This window comes from Melitaea cinxia, chromosome 9 (assembly GCF_905220565.1).
Source record: "Melitaea cinxia chromosome 9, ilMelCinx1.1, whole genome shotgun sequence".
NCBI classification, from domain to species: domain Eukaryota; kingdom Metazoa; phylum Arthropoda; class Insecta; order Lepidoptera; family Nymphalidae; genus Melitaea; species Melitaea cinxia.
Window position 1 is genome coordinate 10,605,143 of NC_059402.1, and position 26,438 is coordinate 10,631,580.

The 26,438-nt window shown below is 33.8% G+C and overlaps 2 protein-coding genes across 2 annotated transcripts; one reads left to right on the forward strand and one right to left on the reverse strand.

The window, feature by feature from the left end:
• The first annotated feature begins 305 nt into the window (after positions 1 to 305).
• Positions 306 to 1,088, forward strand: LOC123656127. The gene has a single exon (XM_045591837.1). It carries the CDS (start codon positions 306 to 308, stop codon positions 1,086 to 1,088), a length of 783 nt encoding a protein of 260 aa, XP_045447793.1.
• A 19,371-nt stretch (positions 1,089 to 20,459) lies between these two features.
• On the reverse strand, positions 20,460 to 23,066 carry LOC123656248 (aryl hydrocarbon receptor nuclear translocator-like protein 1). Its single transcript, XM_045591954.1, has one exon. It carries the CDS (start codon positions 22,934 to 22,936, stop codon positions 21,377 to 21,379), a length of 1,560 nt encoding a protein of 519 aa, XP_045447910.1. The 5' UTR covers positions 22,937 to 23,066; the 3' UTR covers positions 20,460 to 21,376.
• Between the last annotated feature and the right edge of the window lie 3,372 nt (positions 23,067 to 26,438).

The following is a 26,438-nucleotide window of genomic DNA, read 5'->3' on the forward strand; positions in this document are numbered from 1 at the left end:
TTTCTACTACCTGCTTATCGAGTTTTACATCTATTTCTTTTCCCCACCTTCACAAAATTCAAGGAACACCCATGTTAGACGACATAATTATTCTAATACCAGTCTTAAAACAACTTTCACATAGACTGGGCTATAATATCAAAGATCCCTTTGTCTATTTAACATTTGCAACGAAATATATTTATTATAAAGGTGTTAATTTTTTTATTATTATTGAAACATATGCACAAAAAGAAAAAAATGTACATGATAATACACCTGTCCGCTCAAATCATCGTGACCCAAAGGGAGTTGTAACCGAAGATATGTTAACCTTGCACCCCAATTCAAATCAGGATGTGGTCGATCAATCTCTGCCTGTAAATTTCCAGGATTTCATAAAATCTGAGTTCCATGATATGAAACAGGATCTCACCAGTATCTCGAAAGATATCACATCATTAAGGCAAGAACTACAGGACATAAGAATTGCTATGGGTTTTATTAACGATGAACACAATAAGATTAATGAAAAAATTGCGAAAATGGAATCAAAGTTTAAAGCTTTTGATGCCTTGGTGACAACTGTGGAGCACTTGAGGACGGTTAATGAGAAACTGGAGGCAGACTGTAACGCTAAAGACCAATGGGCAAGGCGGTCCAACATCGAAATCTGCGGAATTCCTGAAAAGAAAGGCGAGAACCTTCTCCGCATTACTGAGGAAATTGCAAAAAAAGCTGGATTTGATCTGAAAATGACAGAAATTGATTTTGTTACGCGAGTTTCCTCCACTAATAAAGTCAATAAACCTAAGCCTATAGTTGTCCGTTTGCAGTCTCGCTATAGAAAAGATGACTTTTTAGCCTGTCTGAGAAAATTAAAAGTTATTTGCCAGGACCTCGGCTTTGCTAAAAATGAGTCTCGGATTTATTTTAATGATCATTTGACAAAATTTAATAAAATGCTTTTACAACGTGCTAAAGTTTTGGCTAAGGAGCGCACTTATAAATATGTTTGGGTTAGAAACTGTACAATTATGGTCAGACAGAACGACACCAGTCCTGTTATTCACATTGCGAATGTTGATGATTTAAAAAAGATCAAATAGGCATCATTTACTCTCTATTTATAATTTTGTATTGTATGATTTATGTAAATTGTTGTATCTCATTTATGTATTTAATATGCTGTTATGTGTTTAGGGTTCGGCTATTTTTTCGGAGTGCTCATGTATTCAGGCTCTACTTGACATTCATAATTAGGATTTTATCTTTTACCGGGTTTGGGTGTGATAACGCTTCGGTTCTGGGTGTAACGATTATAAAAAAAAAATGTATATTTAATTTTTATATTGTATGCAATTACTATGTTTGATCACAATAGTTTAAGTATTTACTACCAGAATGTTCGTGGTTTACGTACCAAAACTAACTTATTTTACAACAGTCTACTTCTCAATGACTTTGATATAATCTGTTTAAGCGAGACATGGTTGTTGGACTCCGTTTCTAGCTCTGAACTTTTTGATTATCGTTATACTGTATATTGGTGTGATCGTAGTTATGAGTCTCGTGGTGATAAGCTTGGTGGTGGTGTACTTATTGCTTTGCGTCGCGAGTTTCAGGTTGTTTCTTCGGAGAATATTGCCTTCCATAAATTTTCAGCTGAAACTGTCACTGTTACTATTCACCTTAAACACTCTCGCCTTTTGAAGATTTACTGTTGCTATTTCCCACATTGCCCAGAACAAGAAGAATCTGAGGCTTATTTTTTTGACACAGTTTCTAATATGATTGTCGATAGACCTAATGATGTTTATTTGATTGTGGGTGATTTTAACATAAGTAATGGAATTTGGCTTCAAGTGCATAATTATTCAGAACTATGTGACTCTTTTCGGGGTTCTCTGGTAGGCACCCTGCACCACTTTCTTTGTTTTTCTGATTTGAAGCAGTATAATACTATAAAAAACTGTAATGAGCGTTTATTAGACCTGGTTCTATGTAGTACTGATTGTGTCGTTTCTAGGAGCTCTTATCCTTTACTCGACGAAGACAAGTATCATCCTGCTTTAGAAATTAGCCCACTACTGGTTAGACCTAATATTTTGCATTTACCTTCCCGTATTATTCGCCTTTATCACAGGGCTGACTCTAGGGCAATAATTAAGTCTCTTGGTGAAATCGATTGGATTAATCGCTTCCTTAACCTCGATATTGAAGCCGCCACTACTTCTTTTTATGATACTATCTTTAATATTATTGATAAACACATACCATCAAAGGTTGTGCATCAGTCACGTAAGTATCCTGTTTGGTATAATGGGCCTTTGATAAAGATAATTAAGGAAAAATTAAAATTTCACAGGAAATGGAAGACATATTGTAGGATTTCAGACTATGATACATTTGTGCTTTTACGGGAAAGGCAGAGAAAGGTTGAGGTCGACTGTTATAATGCTTACATTGATAATGCTGAGAGAGAAATTAATCGAAATAGTAAATATTTTTGGTCATTTATAAAATCTAAGAGGGAGGGGTCTAATGATCTACCTAATCGTATGTTTTTTGGTGAGACTTCATCATCTGATGGCGAAGAGATTTGTGGCTTGTTTAATTCGTACTTTCAGTCTGCTTTTGAACCGGAGATGCGTGAGAATGGAGTCTTACCCGACAGTCAACCCTGTGTGGACTTATGTACAATCGAACTTACTACTTCTATAGTTGAGAAATATCTTAAAAATCTTAATGTTGACAAGGGAGTTGGACCGGATGCTTTACCCCCCCGGTTTCTTAAGCAATTTTGTGATGTGCTGGCATTACCTATATTTTTGTTGTTTCGCTTATCTCTGAACACCGGATGCTTACCAACTTTATGGAAAAAATCCTTTATAGCCCCTATATTGAAATCCGGTAATAAACATGATATACAGAATTATAGGCCTATTTCAAAACTTTGTTCCATTGCAAAGTTGTTTGAGAAAATCATTTACGATACTATGTTTCCAACTATACGTTCTTATCTGCTAAATCAACAGCATGGATTCATCAATAAACGTTCAACGGAAACCAATCTTTGTGAATTTATACATCGGGTTTCTAGTTCTATGGATCAGGGACATCAGGTTGACGTCGTATACACGGATTACTCTAAAGCCTTCGATAAGGTTTCACACAGTCTTCTTCTCCTTAAGCTAAAGCGTTTTGGAATACACGGTGATCTTCTTCGTTGGTTGGATTCATATCTTCGCAACCGAAGTCAGGCTGTATCTATTAAGGGTTACTTATCATCGTTTATACCTATTACATCGGGTGTGCCCCAGGGCTCTCACCTCGGTCCTCTACTTTTTAATATATTTATAAATGATATAAGCAATGTGTTTGTGTCCTCTGAATTCCTTTTGTACGCTGATGACACTAAAATATTTAAAACTATCAAATCATCAGCTGATTGTTATGATCTTCAAACCGATTTAAATAGTCTCAAAATATATTGTAATTCTAATTTGCTTCATCTGAATATTATGAAATGTAGTATAGTTTCTTTTTCACGTAAACTCAAACCTTTAATTTATAAATATACTCTTAACAATACTTTATTAACCCGGAAATCTGAGGTGAGAGACTTGGGCGTTACACTAGACTGTAAACTTACTTTTGGGAGCCATGTTAACAACATTTCAACAAAGGCCTATAGTTTGCTTGGATTCATTATGAGGGTTGGATCTGAGTTTAGGAGACCTTCCACGCTTATTCTTCTTTACAACTCCTACGTTCGCTCTGTACTTGAGTATGCCTCTACGGTCTGGAATCCACAGTATGACGTTTATAGGAATCGGATTGAGAATATTCAGAATAAGTTTCTGAAGTATTTGTCGTATAAATTTACTGACTTACCAAACAAGCCATTGAGTCTGTCTAGTCGCCGTTCTGTTCGAGACCAAATATTTTTATTTAAAATTGTTAATAGTCACATGGATTCTTCATTTTTACTCAGCAATCTACTTCTGAACTGTCCACGGTCTGGTTCACGTCATCCGAGGTGTTTTCATACTCCAACCTGTCGTACATCCTATAACGCTAATTCTTTTTTGATCAGAGCTTGTCGTGAATACAATGAGCATTTTGAGAATTTTGATTTATTTCATTTATCTTTGCCTGAATATAGAAAGCAGTTGTCGAATTTCATTGAAACAATTTAATGTAGAATGAATTTTATATCGTTTATTTGAGCTTTTTTTTTTGAGTTTTTGATGTTGATTAATTTATTAAAGCTTATCATTACTTTGGAGTGCTTTTATGAAATAACAATTGGTGGAAACTTTGCTGGATTTTGTAAAATTAATTTGTGTTAATATTTTTTTATTATGTATATCTGTTTGTTTCCCAAATATTAAATAAATAAATAAATAAATAAATAAATGAAACGAATGTTTTCGGGTACAAAAGTTATTACTTTACTTTTGATGTAATAACTAGCTTCTTTTATAGTGTAATATCAAAACAGTAATTGAACCCTTCGTTGCAACACAGGGGAATAGGGAGGCAACACCCACTTATCCATATACTTCACCACCAAGCTAAAATGCACTGCTGCAAAATTATATGTATGTTTTCGTCGTTCGTATCGGTCGGTTTAAAGAGTGAGCGAGATAGAGAGGGCTAATACAATTATAGGTACGAGTATATACTGTGGCACGTGGAAACGATACCAGTCTGTTACAACAAGCTTACAAGTTGGATCTAAATGTTTATTTATTTAATCTTTCTATTTGTCATTATCTTCAAGACATACTTATTAGGTACGAACAAGAAAGCGATGTTATAAATTAAAAAAAAAGTAGTTTACGAAATTTTAAAAATGAATGGACATAGTGCTTACAAACTTTTTCTACCCTAGTATATTATTTGTGGCTTTTAACATTTATTGTAACTAATATAAAACAAAATACACATCGTTTTATAAAACTTTCATGTTAGACTACTACCTACCTATTGCGCATGTTTGCGCAAATTTAATATTAAAAAAAAAAACGTATTTTTAATGTTAAAATTAATATAAGTATTAACTAAATAAAGTTAAATTGAACTATCAAGGTTAATGAAAAAGTTAATGTCTGTTTGTTTACAACACAATGAACCTTTAAAAATATTGTATTAAAATACTGTTACTTAAATCTCTAAATAAATAGACATCGATAAATCTCTTTATAGTCAATTTTAATAGGAAACTGTCACCAACACCTCAACACTTAAAAGTAATTTTGCTAGTACTATAACATTCAAGCGATAGCTAATAATTTAATATCGCAAAGCAATAAAATCTTGGCGCTGATCACAATCACAAAGACTTATTTAGAGATAAATGAGAGAAAGTAAATTCAGTTAACTCCTATAGTATGATTTCGTTTAAATACATAAATAGTAACATTATATTATACCAGCTAGATAGGTACCCGCTACACTATAAAAACATAGGTAACTTACTGATTTGTTTAATCAAATATATACCTATATAATCAAGAAACTGTTAAAAATTAAGTATTAAAAATTCTTATACTTTATAAATATTCGCAGTTTAATTTATCGATAAAATACTACAATGTGTACTGGATGAATTAGTTTATGTATTTGTTTGTTTGTCGTTAACAGCAGGTAACATTATTTCATTCATTCATTCATTATAGCCTATACAGTCCACTGCTGGACATAGGCCTCCACAAGTTTACGCCAAAAGTAACGTGAACTCATGTGTTTTGCCCATAGTCACCAGTCTGGGCAGGCGGGTTGGTGACCGCAGGGCTGGCTTTGTCGCACCGAAGACGCTGCTGCCCGTCTTCGGCCTGTGTATTTTAAAGCCAGCAGTTGGATGGTTATCTCGCCACCCGGTCGGCTTTTTAAGTTCCAAGGTGGTAACGGAACTGTTTTTTTTTTTTTTTTTTGAATAGATTATTATGATACAACATAACTAAGTGAAATCCTCAATGATTTTTTTTAGAGTACAAAAAAACAAAGTGACTATGTTAATAGTAAAAAATTTAAATCGATCCAGAGACTAATGCGCTTTATTAGTATGCCTAGGTATATATAGATAGGTCGCCGTCGCGATCGTTTTCTACACGGAGCGTTAGGTATTCATTGTTTGGTATTATTCATTTATTATATTATGCTTATGCTACTATAGATATTTAGTTATAAACAACGAATTTTCAGTCCGAAAAAATGAAGTACCTACACGTTACTAACTAATGATGTTTGTGCAACAATGCCATGAAACCCTCCTTAACAAAACAGTCCGACGAGGTCACCGTGTTTTGATCAAGACGACATATTAAAAAAATAACTACAAAAGTACTTTATAATCACAAATCTTAATATATAAAGTAGTAAAGTAAATTGTACTAATCTTTAAGTCTAAATTTCTGTGTATTTAATGTCTACTTATTAACCAAGACCACTACAAATTTTAATCTGTTCTAGATATGTTAATATCTACATAATATGGTTCCACGGTCATCGGTTGAATTCTATACAGCTAATATAGCAAATTTTTCGAAGGTGACCTAATCTTTTACCTGCACGAACTTACGAGCGATAGAATGATTAAAAATGAGCATGCTTTTAAACTGCACGGTCATTTACACAATACAAAAATATCTTCGGACATACTCTGTCGAAACAAAAGAATCAGAGTAATTAATGTAAATTATAATCAAAATACATGATTATAGTTTAAAGACTTCTTATTGTTAGAACAAAACTTCTATACACAAAAAGAAACATAAATATGTATAAATATAAATCTAAACTCTAGTCTACACCGTGTCTACACTGCCAGATGATAGGAATGCGGTAATCGTTAGCGCGCTTTTTTGGAGGGCACCTTCAAACGCTGCCATTGACCGTGGTCAGGGACGCCGAGACCCTGAGTCAGCGTCACTATCCGTCGTGATGTAACACTCTCCACAATAGCGGTAGTCTATTCAGCCAATTGAGGTAGGTGCGTTCATTTGTACAATTGTTTAAGTTGAAGACACGTTATTAGCAATCCATAACATTAGAAGAATTTTCGTAACATTTAAATGTTTACCAATAATTTAAAAAAAAAAATGTTATACATAAATTCTATTTTGGAATCATGTCATTTCAATGACATTATACGAAATAAAATTCTATATTGAATAGAACTGATTTTTATAACAAAAAATACCTCTTATGTTTACAAGGTTAAAGCATTAAATGAGTAATAGGAAAAAACAAGTAATACGTATAATTATGTAGATGCGATTCCAATGCCATATGTAAAACTTATTAATACGATTAACCAGATGTTACCTATATAGTATAATCCGTATAATATGCCATTACAAAAATATTTATTTTATTTTATATATGTACCTACAATACATGCACAATACGAATATTCTGTATTGTACCACAAAAGAAATATAAATACAAGGAAAGGGAAAAAAAGACAAAAAATGTACAAAATGGTCTTATCGTTAAAAGAGCGACCTCATCCAGACAATCATTAGTTTAGGCACAGAACATAAAATGACTAAAGCGGAAACGTGTAGATACCAATGAAACCAACCTAACCTAACGTACACACAACGGTAATTTTATTAATGATAATGATTTAATAATAAATTTTATTATTTTTCTTAAAGCGTTAGGGCAAGTAATTAAGTTGCATATTTTGGTTCAAATATAGATTCTGGTATCGCAGTTAAATGGAAGGACACCAGTTTAATAATAACTGAAATATATACGTTGTATATATTTTATATAATAAATACGACATACATAGATTCGTTTATATAGGTATATAAACTTAAATACATTTAAGAGCAAAACAACAATCTATATAAATATAATAAAATGGTAGGAAAGTTATCTATATATATAATCTATACATATAATAAAATGGTAGGAAAGTCAAAACTGTACATTGAATATTTTTTTAAAAGAATACTTGATGTGTGATCTACAATCGATACCGAAGCCAAAAATATGGTTTTTAGAATTTTTGTCTGTTTGTCTGTATGTATGTCCGGGATAAACTCTAAAAGTACTGCATGGATTTACTTCAAATTTGGCACGAATATTATTAAGAAGTCGGGTCAACATATAGGCTACATATTATCACGCTATCACCTACGGGGAACGAGCAGTGAACCTTTATTTCTTCAACGCATTCTGTAACAACGCGTAATCTAACGACGCATATTTGAATGTTGTTGTTATTATGTTAATGCTATAATATAACCATGCTATAAGTTAGCTTCAGAATATAAATAAAGACATTCTATAGTATATTTAGTAGCAGCATTGCACCCGTGCGAAGCCGGGGCGGGTCGCTAGTATAGAATAAGCATATTATTACAACAATACAAGTAACAAAACAAAAATAATGATAATGACTTAATGAGATCATTAATGTGCTTTTCCACAACTTTGAAAAGTCGCAATTACCCGAACATGATTTTATTTTATTGGAAGGGAAATATGTTAAAATTATTAGTAAGAAAAAAAAACATATCTAAGAATATACTCCCTACAGACCGTAAAAAGCAATCGTATGAGTTACTTAGAAATCATGTGAAACACTGAAAATTAAACCGTTCTTTCAGACATCAATCCATACAGGTTCAATAGTACCTGACTAGTAGAGACAATAAATAAGTAACGTATATTTGCAAACGCAAAACTACTAAACTAACTACCAAACATTTTAAAATTTAAAATAAACCTACTGCACAACTAAATACATAGATACATATTTGTAGCAGCATTTCAGTAATTAAAGTAATTAGGTATCTCATCGCTTAAATTTTTTTATATAAATTTATACTTTAGTAAGTTTACTTTATTATTATTATTATTTTTGTTTTTAATGTTTACATAACATAATTTATTACGCTATAATATTTAAAAAAAAACTACTTTTTCTCATACATTATATTATCAGAATGCCCAAAGATGACATTTTTATTGTCTGGTTGATCAAATCTCTACTGTAAATATATATTTAATTAGCTCTTGATTGTTTATTTTATATTGATCTTTCCTATGATCAAGATTAATGGTATCAATTTGGTCTAGCATCAGAAAAAAGATCATCGTCAGTAGAAAGATTATTTACGACAGCCTTGGCGTATAATACAAACCAACAACATTGATTTTGAGTTACTCTTGTTAGTTTATTTTATTTATCTATTCTAAGATGGAAATAACTTAGGGGAGGGTGGGGGAATTGCGAACACCTAAGGAAAAAATAAAATAAAACGAAACCAAATTAAGTTATCAAAGTTATTTATTAATCAGTCTTTAGTTATACTAATCAACCTTACGTTTTTATAATCAACAGTTATAAATTTTTGAATTTAAACAAGTTATAATAAAAAAACTAAACATCTGGTGTTCGGGATTACCCCACATGATGTGGGGTAATTACGGATACTGAGCGGGGTAATCCCGGACACAATCTAACTAGCGCAAAAATCACATAAAAAGCCCTTCGAAGTGCTTTCCCCATTTGTGCACTTCTCATGGGCCCATAATCTACATTTACAACACATTATCCAGTCTTCGGTGATTGGTTGTACATATTTTTCGTTACAGATCAGACAAAAATACTCTTCTTCATTCTTCGATTTGACTTTTTTATTATAAATTTTTTTTCATGCATCATTTTCAAATGCTTTCAGATTCTTCACGCATTTATTACTTCTATTTTTACTGTTAATCTTTTCATTGACTTTAATATGCTGTTTTTTCTTTCTTTTTTGTTCTTTTTCTTCTAAACCATCTTTCATGGGGGTGCTGGTTATTATAATTGAATGCCTCTTTCTAGAAGTATGTCTTGTTTTGAGTTGCGATATTTGGGGAACAGTTACAATTTCCTGAAGTGGAATTGATTCGTCCAACTGAGATACTTGGCTGAATGGCTTTATCAACTGAGCTTCAGGTGTTATAGGTCTTTTCTCTTTTGATAATTGTGTTTCCTCATCCTATGGTGGTTGAACATTTGACGAGGGTATTGAATGAGTCTCAGGCAATGTCGCTTCTATGAATTCTTCATCAAATTTTGTTGTATCTAATGGCCAAATACCAGCTGCCCGGAACCCACTTGCTGCTTTCTCAATATTGCTGATCCGATTTAAGACTTTAGTGAAAAGTTCAACGACTTCGTACTGAGTAATCCTTTGGCCTACGTTGGATGCCATGTATAAATCACATTCGCGGTTATATGCAGTCTTGAGGGGTCCAAAGTATGTTAAATCCAGAGGTTGCATTCGATGTGACGTATGCGGTGGAAGAGATAACAGTATTATTCCATTCTTGCGACAAAGCAGATAGCAAGCAGGGCTAACGTGACTTTCGTGGTTATCTAAAACAAGTAGAATTGGTTTTTCAACAGATGGCTTTGCATTTGAGATAAAATGATGTAACCAATCAACAAAGAGGTTTTCATTTATCCAACCCGAATCGCTAACTGCTGCTATCATATCAGAATTGCCTTCACGAAACAATTGAGCATTCATTCTTTTCCTCTTAAAAATGAAAAACGGAGGAATTTGAGGCACTGAATGCGCAAACAACTGTTATTGTAGTTCCTTTTTCACCACTAGATATCATACCGACTTGCTTTTGGCCTTTTGGAGCTAGTATCCTGGAATTTCTCTGCACGTTAGAAATGCCGGTTTCATCAACATTATATAAGCGATTGGCATCAAATTGATATTTTGTTTGCAGTGATTCCAAGTTATTGAAAAACATTTTCACTTCTGTTTCGTTAAAGGCAGTGATTCTATTAATGGAAGTAGACTCAGGTCTACGAAGTGAAATATTAGGATTCCTTTTCTTGAACGCGTAGAACCAGTCCTTACCTGCCATTTGGTTTTTTTTGTCAAAATTGTGCTTTAAATTATTTACTTCGGCAAATTTGAAGGCTATTTTGCGGACCATCTCAATAGTTAAACCATAAAATTGTTTACTGCATTTCAAAATATGATCCACTAGTTCAACTTCTTGTTCTTGAGAAAATATAGCCTTTCTTCCACTTTTTGGAGTCTTCATACTTTCTTGCTTAAGATAGTCATGTAAAGTGCTTTTTGGTACAGAATAAGTAGTAGCTGCCTTTCCTATTGAAAGTCTTTTATTTCTCACAGCTTCAATGGCTTTCTCTAAGTCCACTAATTTATATTTAGTCTCTGTCTTTCTTTGGTAATTTCTTGGCATCTGAAATATTAATTTATATTTAATAACAATATCAGAAATAACGTAGTAATTGGAATAAAAAATAATTATTAGGTTTATCAACTATCTCTATACCAAAATACACTTATTTACATATCAGTGAAATATTATATATATATATAATATGTATACACACAATATGTATTTACAATATTTAATAAAAGTTCAGCACTCAATACCGTTTAGGGGTAACTGCGGACGTTCGTATTTACCCCACCTCAATCGTCCGCCATTAACCGACTCGCCCAGAAACGCAATATAAATATTTTATTTGAGGTTAGAACCATGCGGTGCATGATATGAGTGCTTTAAAACGTTGTTCAGTTAGGTGTTATTTCACAAAAAAATCATCATTATTCTATATTTTTTGTACAGTAAAAAGCATGTATCCAATTTTACACAAAAATAAGATGTAATTATTGGAAATTAATCAAGTTAACTTACCTTGAAGCGCGAGAGCCTCCTCACTTTAAGACTTATTGTTTGGCACTGGCCGCAAGATCGACTTACGATTGCGTCATTCAAAATATCTACTGTCCTGTTCTAACACACTTAGACCTGCGCGTCCGCCATTACCCGCCGTCCGTGATTCCCCCACCCTCCCCTATCTATACATATAATCTATAGATATAATAAAATGATAGGAAAGTCAAAACTGCACATTGAATATTTTTTTTAAACAATATTTGGGGTGTGATCTACAATCGATACCGAAGGCAAAAATATAGTTTTTAGAATTTCTGTCTGTTTGTCTGTATGTATGTCGGGGTTAAACTCAAAAAGTACTGCATGGATTTACTTCAAATTTGGCACGAACATTATTAAGAAGTCGGGTCAACATATAGGCTACATATTATCACGCTATCACCTACGGGGAACGAGCAGTGAACCTTTATTTCTTCAACGCATTCTGTAACAACCTGTAACCATGTCATGAGCTAGCTTTACACTATAAATAAAGACATTCAGTAGTATATTTAGTATCAGCATTGCACCCGTGCGAAGCCGGGGCGGGTCGCTAGTATCAACATATAAATCTAGCGTCAGTAAAAGTATTGTTTATGACAACATAACCTTGGTAAAGGTTTTCTGAAATCTACGTAACCTGCAAATAGAACTAATTGCCAAAACCATGTTACGACTCACTTCATTTACTTGTAAACTCCAAAATAAATGTTAATAATCAATAGTATGCATACATTTCTTTACTACGAACGGAATATAAAATCTTAATTTAATTTTTAACCGACCTTAAGAAGTAGGCGGTTCTGAATCGGTTGGTGTTTTTATAATACCGGTTCTAAATCGGTTGGTACCAGTACATAAGTAGGATTATACATATTTAAATTTTTAATTTGTTCCTATGCCTACCACGCTCCGTGCTACCACGTTTATTGTTACTTGCCGTGATGTTGGCGATTGAAACATTGCCGAAATATAGGGACCTCAACAAAACAATAAACGTGGTAAGCACCCGAACAAATATAATCCCGTCTCCTTTTGATATTTCCTGACGGTTTTCCAAACCCTGCTTTCGAGCCTCACGTGATTAATAGACGACCCTAAACACGGCTACAATTTACTTTGAAAGGAGGGTTCATGCAGAACTACCTGGCCATACCATGACACTAACTTCCTCTTCTTGCCTAGACGTCAAACCTAATGTGCACGCTCTATAACTAATTAAAATTATTTAATATAAAAAAAAGTGTTTTTTATGGTTTTATATACCAGCAACTCCATACGATTAAATCTATATACCTATCTATATATTATTATTATTATTATTGAATAAATAAAATTGGAGTGTCTGTTTGTAATATTAAAATAACTACTTTTTACTAAATGCATATGGATGTAAACACTGTACTTACATATACCAAAGAAACATTTTTTACAATTTTTGTCTGTCTGTCTGTTTGTTCCGACTATTCTCTGAAATGGCTGGAGCGATTTTGACGAGACTTTCACTGGCAGTTAGCTGATTTAGTAAGAAGTAACTTGTGCTACTTTTATTTTAGAAATGTATTTATTTTATAACTCTGCAAACTGAACAATAACTTTTTTTTTAAATTCTACGCGAACGGAGTCGCGGGCACAGCTAGTTGAAAATAAAATATGCTTTCATTTCAGATAAAGGTATATTAACTACGTTAACGTACCTGTTTGTACCGGACAACCTCATAGTTGTGCAGGGAAAAATAGACAACCCTTATTTTTTCACTTCATTTCACTTAATTCCTTCGGCTAATGCTATATTTTTAACCGACTTCCGAAAAAGGAGGAGGTTCTCAATTCGACTGTATTTTTTTTTTGTATGTTACATCAGAACTTTTGACCGTGTGGATCGATTTCGACAATTTTTTTTAATCGAAAGGTGGTTTGTGTCAATTGGTCCCATTTAAATTTATTTGATATCTAACAACTACTTTTCGAGCGATATCTAATAATGCGTTTTTACTTGACGCTTTTTTCGTCGACCTACGTTGTATTATACCGCATAACTTTCTACTGGATGTACCGATTTTGATAATTCTTTTTTTGTTGGAAAGAAGATATCCCTAATTTAGTACCATGATAAGAAAACCAGGATCTGATGATGAAATCCCAGAGAAATCGAGGGAAACTCTTGAAAATTCGTAATAACTTTTTACCGGGTGTACCGATTTTGATCATTCTTTTTTTGTTGGAAAGAAGATATCCCTAGTTTAGTACCATAATAAGGAAACCAGGATCTGATGATGGGATCCCAGATAAATCGAGGGAACTTCTTGAAAATCCGCAATAACTTTTTACTGGGTGTACCGATTTTAATAATTTTTAATTTAATCGAAAGCTGATGTTTGTCATGTGGTCACATATACATTTTATTGAGATCTGATAACTACTTTTTGAGTAATCTTTGATAACGCGTAGTTACTTGACTATTTTTTCGTCGATCTACGTTGTATTACTCGTCGATGTAATTGAAGTTGGTTTTTTTTTTCGTTTGCGAGCAAACACAATTATTGTATTAAACAAACGGTGGAATTAGACTGAAAATATTCCAATAATCATTTTATCAATTAACGTTGTCTCGGTGCGATTTTATACATATACTAGCCGACTCGGCAAACGTTGTCTTGCCACTAAACGCTATTTAAAAATAGGGGTTGGTGGTAGAAGGGTGAAAATTTAGGGTTGTATGTATTTTTAAACGCCAAATCATAATAAAATAAAAAATAAATAATTTATCTAAAAATTTAAAAAAAAATAGGTGTGGACTACCCTTAACATTTAGGGGGATAAAAATAGATGTTGTTCGATTCTTAGACCTACCCAATATGCACACAAAATTTCATGAGAATCGGTCAAGCCGTTTCGGAGGAGTTTAACTACAAACACCGCGACAAGAGAATTTTATATATTAGATTATTTTGCTATATGTACTGGATCATTATCATTAAACACATGAGGGTATATATTCTAAAGCCGGACCTCGTACTATAAATGATTTCGACTAAATAAAATCGTTTTTTTCCGATTTTAATGAATTAAACATATCGGAATATGTGTGGAGATGGTAGTAACGTGAATTTTATAAGACTGTGATAGGCTGAAATGATGAATACAGTCACAGACCGACGATCTATGTAAAATTGCCATGGAGGCTGGATGAGGACTGCGAAGAACCGGAATGTCTGCCACGAATTTGGGGAGGCCTATGTCCAACAGTGGCCTACGGTAGGCTGAACGATTTTTTTATTAATGATAATGAATATTGTTTTAATTTATATTTTATATTTAGTTTTAAAATTTCATTATTTAGTTTCATTTTTAGTAAGGAAGATCGTTTATTTATTTAGGTATTTGACTTTGTAGTAATTGTGCCTGTGCGCCATTGAGATTATTGTAGCTCGATCATTGATTTATAAAAAACCCTAAATACTCTTAATTCAACGCGAGACACGCTATGTTTGCTAGGTACGCCTGATGGCATGTTGGTGATCGTACATTCGATATACAATCATATTATGATTGTCCTATTCATGTGACGCGGTGTGTATGCGTCAAAGAATTAAATGTTTTAATAATGAAGCCAACAATTACAAGCAAATGAATACTTAAACATATGAAAAATCATTCAGTGGGTGAATTTTATTAAGGGTTCAATTTCTTTTTTTATTGGGTTTTATATTCCCGACTGGTTAAGTCCCTCGACCTCACCGAAAACAGCTAAATAACACTGCTTTCAAAGCGTTGTGTTCCTGTGGTAATTAAGGTGACCAGAGCTCCTTTCGGGGTTAAGGGGTAGGGTCGGCAAGACGTTTGCGATGCTTCTGAAGTTCTGATGTTGCAGGCGTCTATATAACCTACGGTAATAGTTTACCGTAGGTGATCCGTATTTTTATTTACTGACCAAGTTGTATAAAAAATACATTATTAAGTTAACACACAGCTTTGAATATATGACATTTTAATAGATTTGATAAGATCAAACTTTTAGCATGTACCTATTGTGAGCTATGATAATAATATTTTGTTAGGTTAGAATAGGACCCCATCTCGCCCCACCCAGACGAATGACTGCTAACACGTGGTGGTTTTTAGTCAGTAGGAGTCTGACATAACCCTCTGGCGCCCCCGCGCTGGAGGGTATCCATGATGGATTTTCCCCACGTAAATAAAAAAGGATAGTATTTTGTATAAATGGAAGTATTCGAGCAAAAAAAGAAACATTTTAGTTTCGTCTATTTTATTACATACATAAAGTAATATCATTGTAAAGTATCGTTTTTGGTCAAAAACAAGTTATACTTAACATCACAACTTATTAAGCTAGGTAAAAAATCGTAAGAGTACCCACTAAAACACGCTATTGACAATCTCAGCGAAGCATCAAAATTGAAATAGAATTGCCACGCAATTGTAACACAGCTTTATTTAATATATATATACCGATATAATTATAGTATATTCATTCAGTTCTTTATCTGCGCGACATTTAATTGGGAAAAACTAGGTATGCGTTGTACCGACATCTCATAAAAAATTTCACAACCATTATTTTACACTCATACAACATTATAAACAGTGGCGTAGCTACAAAGAGGCAAGGCGGGACCCCTAAGCTCAGGGGGCCCCTCGGACTCTGACTTACAAACTATAAATTGAACTAATGAAAATATCTCCCACATTCGGAATATAAATAAACCAGATTCCATGAACACAAATTTAATAATGGTAACTTATCTGAAATATTACAGAAGATATCGCAACAAGTCTCGATCATGCCAATTCCATGTCATTCCCAACAAGTCAACTTTGTTTGAAACTTGGAGGTAACTCCCCTGTCCCCAGCGTGTTTCAACAGCACGCGCTTGATGCAAGGCGGAAAATAAAAATAAAAATTTGAAGAATTATCTTAAGTTTATCGATTTCAAAACAGGAAAGATATGTATTTCAGAACTCAGTTAAATGCACGTTTTGCAGTCAGTTAAATATTCAATTTTCAACTCAAACTTAACCGACTTCAAAAAAGGAGGAGGTTCTCAATTCGATTTCGATGATATTTGTTTTAATCAAAAGGTGGGGCGTGTCATGTAGCCCCATTTAAATTTAATGGAGGATGTCTTTAAGACCTTCGATTGAGGGGAACGAGGCTTCAACGTCAACGGCGCATGCATTTCTCACCTTCGTTTCGCCGACGATATCGTCATCTTCGCGGAGACGTTGGATGAGCTAGGCCAAATGCTGGCCGACCTGAACGAGTCCTTTCGACGAGTCGGTCTCTATATGAACTTGGACAAAACCAAGTCATACCGAGACTGATATGGGTCGATGGTACCCTTCTCGAAGTTGTTCAGGATTATGTTTACCTAGGCCATACCATCCAAATAGGCCACAACAACTACGAGAGGGAGGCCGATAGGAATGGTTATATATGGTTGGGCTGGACGGCGTTTAGCAGGCTTCGTTGAGTCTCCACTTTGAAGATGCCGCAATGCTTGAAGACAAGTCTTCGAGCAATGCAACCTGCCTGTGTTAACACACGGAGCTGAGACGTGGACGCTGACGAAGAGACGGGTCCACAAGTTTAAAGTCGCTCAACGTGCAATGGAACGGGCTAATGCTTGGAGTTTCTCTCAAAGATACGATAAATTAGACTGTCTGCAAGAGAATGAAATTGACCGACATAGCCCACGGAATTAGCAAGTTGAAGTGGCAGTGAGCTGATCACCTGTGTCACACTAAAGTAAGTTACAATTTGTATTTGGTTTTACAGTTTATTATGGAGTCGACTCTATTACGACAATTCTGGAGTATTTTTTTTTAATATATAGACTAGCGCTTGACTGCGATCTCACCTGATGGTAAGTGAAGATGCAGCCTAAGATGGTGCGCGCTTACCTAGAAGATGCCTATTCACTCTTGACTTAAAGATACCCAAGTTATAGTTAGTTGGAAAAACGGAAGCCGTAAGAAACGGAACGAGGAAGCAAACCGCTTAGCGCGAGATCGTGGGATTTCAACCACGTAGCGGTGCAGGTTTATGAGGAGGTTATTAATGTGAATCAAGAAGAGGGTTGCAGAGAGAACTGATCCCTGAGGGACACCGGCATTAATCGCCATCAAGTCAGACGAAGAGCCATCTAAGACCACCCGAAATGATCGCCCACTCAGGAAATATGATATCCAGTCACACAGGCTAGGGGGTGTTCCGTAAGCTGAAAGCTTGCCCAATAGGCTCTCATGCCAGACCCGGTCAAATGCCTTCGATACATCAAGTGAGACAGCTAGCGCCTCTCCGTGCTTATCCAAGGCTTCGCCCCAGATATGTGAGGCGTACACTAAAAGATCCCCCGTGAACCTGTTACGGCGGAAACCGTATTGCTGGTCCGACAGGAGGTCATTCAACGTGAGGTATGCCAGGAGCTTATCATTCAGTACACGCTCCAAACTTTTACACAGTATGGAGGTGATCGCGATAGGTCTATAGTTAGTCGGGTCGGCACGACTACCTTTTTTAGGTACAGGTTGAACGTTGGCAATCTTCCATGCTTTAGGAACTTGAGCTGATTTTACGAGTGTGGCGGTACAAGCGTGTCAAAATAGGAGACAACTTAGGAGCATGTCGAATTCGGACTACGACTAATACGGAACAAACTAATATAAATAGTTTAGTTGGGGCTCTCGTTTATATTTTGCCCCCAGGGCCTTCGGTTACCTGGCTACGCCACTGATTATATGTAACCCATTAGTTTTTCTCCGCCAAAAATTTACAAAAATCAGTTACATAAAAACGCATGCAGACATCTATAACACCTATGTGTAATTCATACAACATTTAATTAACTTTCACTCATCACTTAGGCACAATAAATTTATGGTCGGCATTTACATTTAAAATTTTTAGGTAATTAATTTGCACATAATTAAAGTATAGAGAAATGTAGGATTTATCGTGTATGTGCGTATAGGTTAGACATATATAAGACACCAATATAAATATAGACGTAATATTGAAAACATGTAAGTTACTCTTTAGGTACTTTGCATAAAGCAACATTGTAAAACTAATGCAGTACAAATATACATTATTGTTGGTAAACAAGTTGTTTATACTTATGTTATTAGATCATACAAAGTGCGCAAATGCAAAACCTATCAACTTTTAAAACACATTTATTTAGAGTAATAATTATTAACGCCCATTACAACATGTACAAAATAAACCCCCCACATAGGCTCGATAAAAAATTAAATATCTGCTCTTGCAGAAGTTTTGCTATAATACAGTCATGATATAGCGTTATACGTAGGTACTTATTTTAAGACATTAACGCGGAAACGATTCTTCGTAAGTATTTTCGTAAAATAAAGTTGTAAATCCACATATTAATTCAAATCGACAGATAAGAACAACAAATCTCATAATCAAACACTATTTACATAAGTCAGATCATAGAAAAAAAAATCCTAGGTCAGTTGCCTTGAAATTGTAACTCCACCCAAATTTAAAAATCTTCGCAAACATAAAAGGTCTAGTTGAGTCTATTTGATGCATTTGTCGGAGCTGCGTTATGTAGCTCTACCTCCGTTTATATTATTAGTTTGAACACGAATATAATAAATATCAATAAATTTTCGACGGAATTTTTTTCCAAGACTGTTAGAAAAGTTTTAAAAGAATCAAAATAAAATAATAGAATGTAAACAATAAATTTCATAATAGTAAACAAAACTGAATAATAAAGTATAATAATAATAACATATTATATTTCATTGCCTTATTAATAATTGTACTTAAATTTTTTTTTTTTTTTTTTTTTTTTAAGGAAATGATGAACTATCTTGTAAATTCAACTTAAAAAACGAGTGACTTAGGTAGATTTTTTTTCAATTAAGTTGATTCTTGTATCAAAGTTTTGTTGTATGTACATTTGTTCGAAAATCTAAATTAATCTTGCCTTATAATTTTTATGGTCGAAACTGTAAATTAATATAATTATTGGTGTATACTAGTTAGTATAATTTCCAACAAATAGATGTCAAAAATACTAATTTGAAATATTAAAATGTATTGTATTTATATTTGTCAAAAGTCCACAACATTATTTTGTAATTTGTGTCCAAGCATTTTGATAATTTGTATGAAGCTCTTTTCTTTAAACTATGGGAATGTCAGTTCAAATAAAAAAAAGATTAAGCACAACAAATTCAGATTGTTATTGAATTTCTAGTTAATGACAATAACTGAAATAATATTTACATTATCCATGTGTATACTTAACCTTAATTTTTTACCCTGCTCACAACACAACTTGCTTCATATTGAAACAAGTATTGTCAATTGAATTGGCCTGTATCCCTACACTTTCTACAAAACCCTGCCATTTTAAATTCGCCAATTTATTCTTTTAATTCTTCTAGCAACCCAATGCCACCTACAATACTTTTATAATACTATACTTTTTTAAGTAGGTAATGTCATTTTTTTTATTATTATATCATTAAACTAAAAGATTTTTAAGAAACAAAAATTTTGCATATTTACATAATTATTTTACATTCAAATTATCAACATGTTGAATGTAAGATAACTAGATGTAATAATACAATTTGTTTTTTTTTTCAACATCCATAAAAAATACAAAACATGCTGAGAATTGTATTTTCTATTCAAATGTATTTGTTCAATTGTAAAGTAATGTAGTAAGTCGAAATAAAACATTTAATTTCATTTCTTTAAAAGATAATTATTATACAATTTCAATAAAATGGCACACACAATCAGTGCTCTCTAAATTCCTTTTTATTTATATTATGTAGAGTTGACAATACAAATAATTTACACTTTATAAAAATAGAAAAGGTATCAGTCAATGTACTGTCTTATACATTTTTATACTACAGCACAATATTACAACGGAGATGTCAAATAAAACTAATTAAAATGCATCAAAGACTTCCACTATGACTAGTGAATTAGGCACACAAAATATAAATACATACATTGTAACTGAAAAGCTGCACAAATAATTATAATTCACAATGACCATACTAATATGTTGCACACTTATTTATTGTTATTATTTTAAATGAAATAATAAAGTTTCAAAATGTATTTTAGAATTTTTAAATATGATCGGCTTCAAAATATGATTATAGATTTCAAATTTCAAATCTTTAACGGTTATTTAGAGTGAGGAAATGTGATATGTGTATATTTCATATAATATTATAATATTGTAATCATGAATAGATCTCTTGATAATTTAGACAACTTTTTACTTTGGACACCTAAGTTCATCAAATTACTTATGCAGATATTGAAATTTTGGCACATCAAGTATAATTGAAAAAAAAAATGACTATAATAAAAATATTAAATTCTAGTGGTAATATCACTATCAATTATCTGCAAAAAATAGTTACTTAACAACTCCTTAAAGTAACTTAAAACCATAGAAATTGTTGTTTAGTAATATAAACATATTCCAATTGACTCGAAGTTTACCACCCTAAAAAGTTTATCAATTACTTCAACTTTTTCATTGAAATAACAAAAAAATTTTTTTTTTGATAAAACAATATGAACATATTTTATTCAAAATATTGAGTCCAATTATAAAAATGTTTATAAGACGCATATTTAAGTATCAGAAACTGCACTATGTCTTTTCAAATGTTCACTGTTATCATCACTGTCTGAATTTTTTCTTTTGCGAGTATCAAATCTTACACCAGTTTCCTGTACAACTCGCTCACTGTTTTTAATTGCAGAAATTATATGTTCTTTTGATGGTGCAACAAATTTTAGCTCATCGACACTTTCACTGGTTGCTGGCTCTACTAAATGCATAACAATGCGCTCTAAACTTTTGGGATGCTCTACAGGAGCCTCGTCAATAGCCAGTGTTTTTTCATTTTCTAACCTATCTGAGTCTACCATCACAGAATACCTTCTTTTCATGTCTTCCATCATCTTTTTACCGTATTTCTCTCCTATAACACTGTTAACACACACAAAGCTTTGTACTTTCTTAGTATCTTTGTCAATTTCAAGATAACCTCTCGTTCTCATATAAATAAAATGGCCTGAACGTGACATAAGTCTATAATAAGATTCACCAAACTCTCTGCTTTGATCATACATTTGTCGCAAAACACAAATGACCCAACGAACATCTTCTTTGTGCATAAATACAAAGGCAGAAGTTCCTGTCACTTCTTCTGTCATATATCCTGCAGCCAGAGAAATACTTTGGTCACATTGGACTATACGACCATCAATCAAATGCCTTGTCCAGTATTCAGAATATGCCGTTGGTGGCAGCATTCTAGCAGGTAAACTATTTGATAAAACGTGAACCATTCCTATAAAGACATAGTCATTTCCACTTGAAGAAAATGTACGATGATGTCTTACTCTCTGCCTTCTAATGGTCTGCTCATCTTGGACAGAGTTGGCAGTGGCTCGATCTGAGCGGCGAAGCATGCCATCTATCCTGCAACGTTCATACCTGGGTGGGTCTAATCTAGCACCTGATCTCATTATTCGGATATGAAAATTATGATGCTGTTCAAATAATTTTACATTGCAACCAGTCTGTAGTTCTGCAGGGTAAATGTGTTGCCTAAGTATTTCCTTATCTTCATTGTGTACATAGTTATAAATGTCCTGACCGAGTAGATCAATGTGACAATATCCTAATTTCTCTTGAACATTGGGCGAGACGATAAAAATACGGCCTTTACATGTGACAGCAAACATAAATCCTCCGATAAGGTCAAATATTTTTAACACGGCTGGAGACCAAGTTTCTACATGACGACATTTAATTGTGTCACCAAATACATGTTCATTTCGCAGTTTATTAGCAGCAAGTCGCAAAACGCTCGTTTTGTCAACTTTTCGTTGCGAATGGACAACATCCGAAAGTAAAGACATCATTTGAGCAATTTGAGAATTAAACTGACTTCTCCGATGTTTTTCAGCATTAATACGCGATTGTCTGTCGCTTGCTTTAGCAACTGGCAAATCAGGCGAGTGTGCATCAGATGAAGAGTCACCACAACACACGTTTTGTAAATCGAAGGTCTGAGGAACAGAAGCTGCCATTCCAAAATCTGGACTCGCAAGTCCAACTTGACTAGCCACTCCAGCGTGGACTCCAAGATGAGTACTTGCAGGCCCAGGAGATTCCATCATTATCAATTGTTCACAAGTGCCCTTGTTTATAAGTCACTGATCAACACTCAGAATATATTACCAACAACGAATAACTTCGCTACATCGTTAATGACAAAAAATCCATCGAACACACAAACGTATTTGCACTTATTTTATAGTTTTTAAACATCTGAAATAGATATTATTTTTTATATAAACTGGATGTGATATTCACAGTAAAACTGGCACTCGTCTTAAGAGACACTCTTCCAACGCGGTGCAAAATAGTACAATTACAATAGCTCATGGTACAACCATTGCCAGTTACCGGAATGCAAGTCAGGGCTGCCAGTACTTACACTATTTTACCCCTAAATATTAAACACATTTTTTTTCATTTGACACAAAACACAACTATTATACAATAAAGACAAAAAATATTACAGAATAAAAAAAATGTTAAATTGACACTTTTTTATCGAATAAATAATCAGCATATATACAAAAGTGTATCTTTTAACAGATGCGAAAAATATAGTATTGTTTACTGTTGAGCAAAAAATTGTGACTCCCCAGTCTTTGCTTAGCGTGACGGAATATGACAAAAGGAAGATTTTTTGAAATGAAAACTTCTTTTGGAGCACCGCACACACATTTTTTCGTAAGTAGTAAGTTAGTCTGATCCGTCACGCTCTGAGGCGAAAATCTAGATAGGGTGAGCTCAGGACCACCGAGTGTCCCCGAGCGAGAAAGATAGAAACAGCTCCTATATTACATTACTTGGTCTATGAGACAGCTGCTCTTCGCTGCTGATCGGTGAAAGGCTTGATCGGTGAACTTGGGACTTGTTGCGTTATTGGTTTATTGCAATTGCAAATTAAGTTTTCACTTCTCCCATGCGGCTTTTCACATTTTCAAAATAAATCTAATTATTAATTAGTACGCTGTTTTTAATCACAACTTTTTTATGTATTTCATGGACGGACCCTGTAAATATTATTGGGTAGTATATCTTTTATTTTGAGTGTAATCATTGATTATATATATATATATATATATATATATATATATATATATATATATATATATATATAAAAGAAGAACGGATTTTACAAAACTCGACCCTAAGGGGGTAAAACGGTGGTTGGAAGTTTGTATGAAAGTCCTATGTTTTTGAAGTAGAGAAAGGTCACTGACTCACTCATCATGAAATCTCCGAAACTATAACACCTACAAACTTGTAATTTAGCAGGTAGGCTCCTTATAGGGCGTAAACTACCGCTAAGAATTGATTTTACGAAACTCGACCCCTAAAGTTTTTGAGTTCTCTTTCAGATCACTGACTCACTCGTCACGAGAACTCAAAAACTGCTGGATGGTCCATCCATGCAGGATGGAAAAAGATGAAATTTGGCAGGGAGGTAGATTATAGTTAGTAGACGTCCGCTAAGAACGCATTGGGTTGATAGTTTGTATGAAAGATAAACAGCAGGGTCGGTTTAAAGGAAAATAACCGCGTTTGCAACCCTATGTGTTCAAGAAACATTTATATTGATCGCTTATAAGTAGTACAAAAAAAAATTTTTATACAATATCTAACCTAACCTAACCTTTACGTTACTAGAATACTTTTTTATTTACCCCTGTCGTCACGGAATCAAGGAGGAGCGTGCGTTACGCTATTCCGTGGCATATATTTATATAGAACTATATTAAAAACTAAATTTCATGCAGTTTATTTGAAACATATTTACACTACAATATTATATTATTACTAAATTATTTCATTCCACAATTATGACGAATTCAACGAATCATTTTGTTCGACGCAACGCGCGCTTCACGCGGACGTAGTCGCAGGCAACAGTTAGTGTATTATAAAACAAAGTCCCCAAAAGTGTATGTGATCGATTCCCTCAAAATCTATATTTTCATGCGGTTTCACCAATGGACGCGCGGTTCACGCGGACGTAGTCGCGGGCAACAGTTAGTGTATTATAAAACAAAGTCCCCAATAGTGTATGTGGTCGTTTCCCTCAAAATCTACTGCACGGATTTTTCGGACTGAAGGTTTACGGAACGGCTAAGACGATTTCGATGAGAGTTTTACTGGAAGTTTCCCGGGAAAACTATGTGACATACTGATTTCAACGCACGCGAAGCCGCGGGCACCGCTAATCTAAATATATACTTAGGTAATCAATAATTTTGAATTGACGACCCGTTGGCGCAACGGTTAACGCACTGGCTGTTGCGCCAGCGGTCGATTCCGTTTGCGACAGACATTTATATCGACCATATAGATGTTAGTCGTGGTCTGGGCGTTGTGTTTGTGTATTGTATGTGTTTCCAGACCCCCAGTACAGGAGAAAATCCTACTGGGGGATCCATTGAATGTGAAGCGATTATTAATTATAATATTAATAATTTAAAAAAGCAGTCCTAAGTGAAAAAGTGTCATTGTGATGTCATTGTCGATAACATTCATAGTTGGAGTAAATCGTACGGCCTAAACGTCAATTCTTTTAAGTGTCAAGTTATTATCGACGGTAGTTCAAAACTAGTATCTCGAATTGACTGGTCACTTACACCACCCATCTTTTTTAATAACACCGTGATTAATAACAGCGATGAAGTAAAAAAACTTGGTATAATTTTTGACAGACACCTTTCGTGGACACATCAACTGAGTGAGTTAAGTCGCAAATTATTCGCAGCTATCGGATCTCTCCGCCGGCTTCAATATTTCCTTCCTATGCCTACCAAAATTGCGTTAGCACAGTCACTCCTACTGATTACGGAATACGTACTTACAGCTGTGGTTGTAGCAACTGTCGATACGCATTATTGATAAATTCAAGTACTCGGTTAGGAAAATTGGATTTTTAAAGTGATACAAAGATAAGGTGTTATTATAAAAATGGACTCTATTTATTATCTACTACAATAATTATCATGTCAAAAATAAACTAAATGCTTATATCATTTTAAAAACAAGTGACAGTTGTATCTATTACTGGTTTTTAAAATGGATTAGACTTTTATAAATATGACGAATACGTTTTGGTGGGTTTTCTTTTTTAATTAAGAAAGAAATGCTTATGCCGGTATATTTTTCATTATTAATCTTGCGAGTTCCACACTCCAAAGTCATCAAATAAAAAACATCGATGTATAGTCGATGTAGAAATGTTAACAATACATCGGTTTGTTTCGATGCATCGTTACTATACATCGATTGTTTTTAATATATCGATGTATATCGTCCAGTCCTGCCATAGATGACAAATGAGAAGTGAAAAGTATCGTAAAATTTTTAACCTATACATTAGGGTTCGGTAACGATACCGATTACCTCTAGAGACTCTAGACTTCAGCGTATCGCAGTCAACTGCTGTCTGTAGCATTGCCAACTCCCAAAAATGTATCCCCCTAAAACCCCAATCAAAAACCCCTAAAATTCCCACAATTACTAAGGAATCCCCCTAATTTTTTTTTGTTACTTATAAAATAAATAATTAAAATTTTTTAAATTAAATAA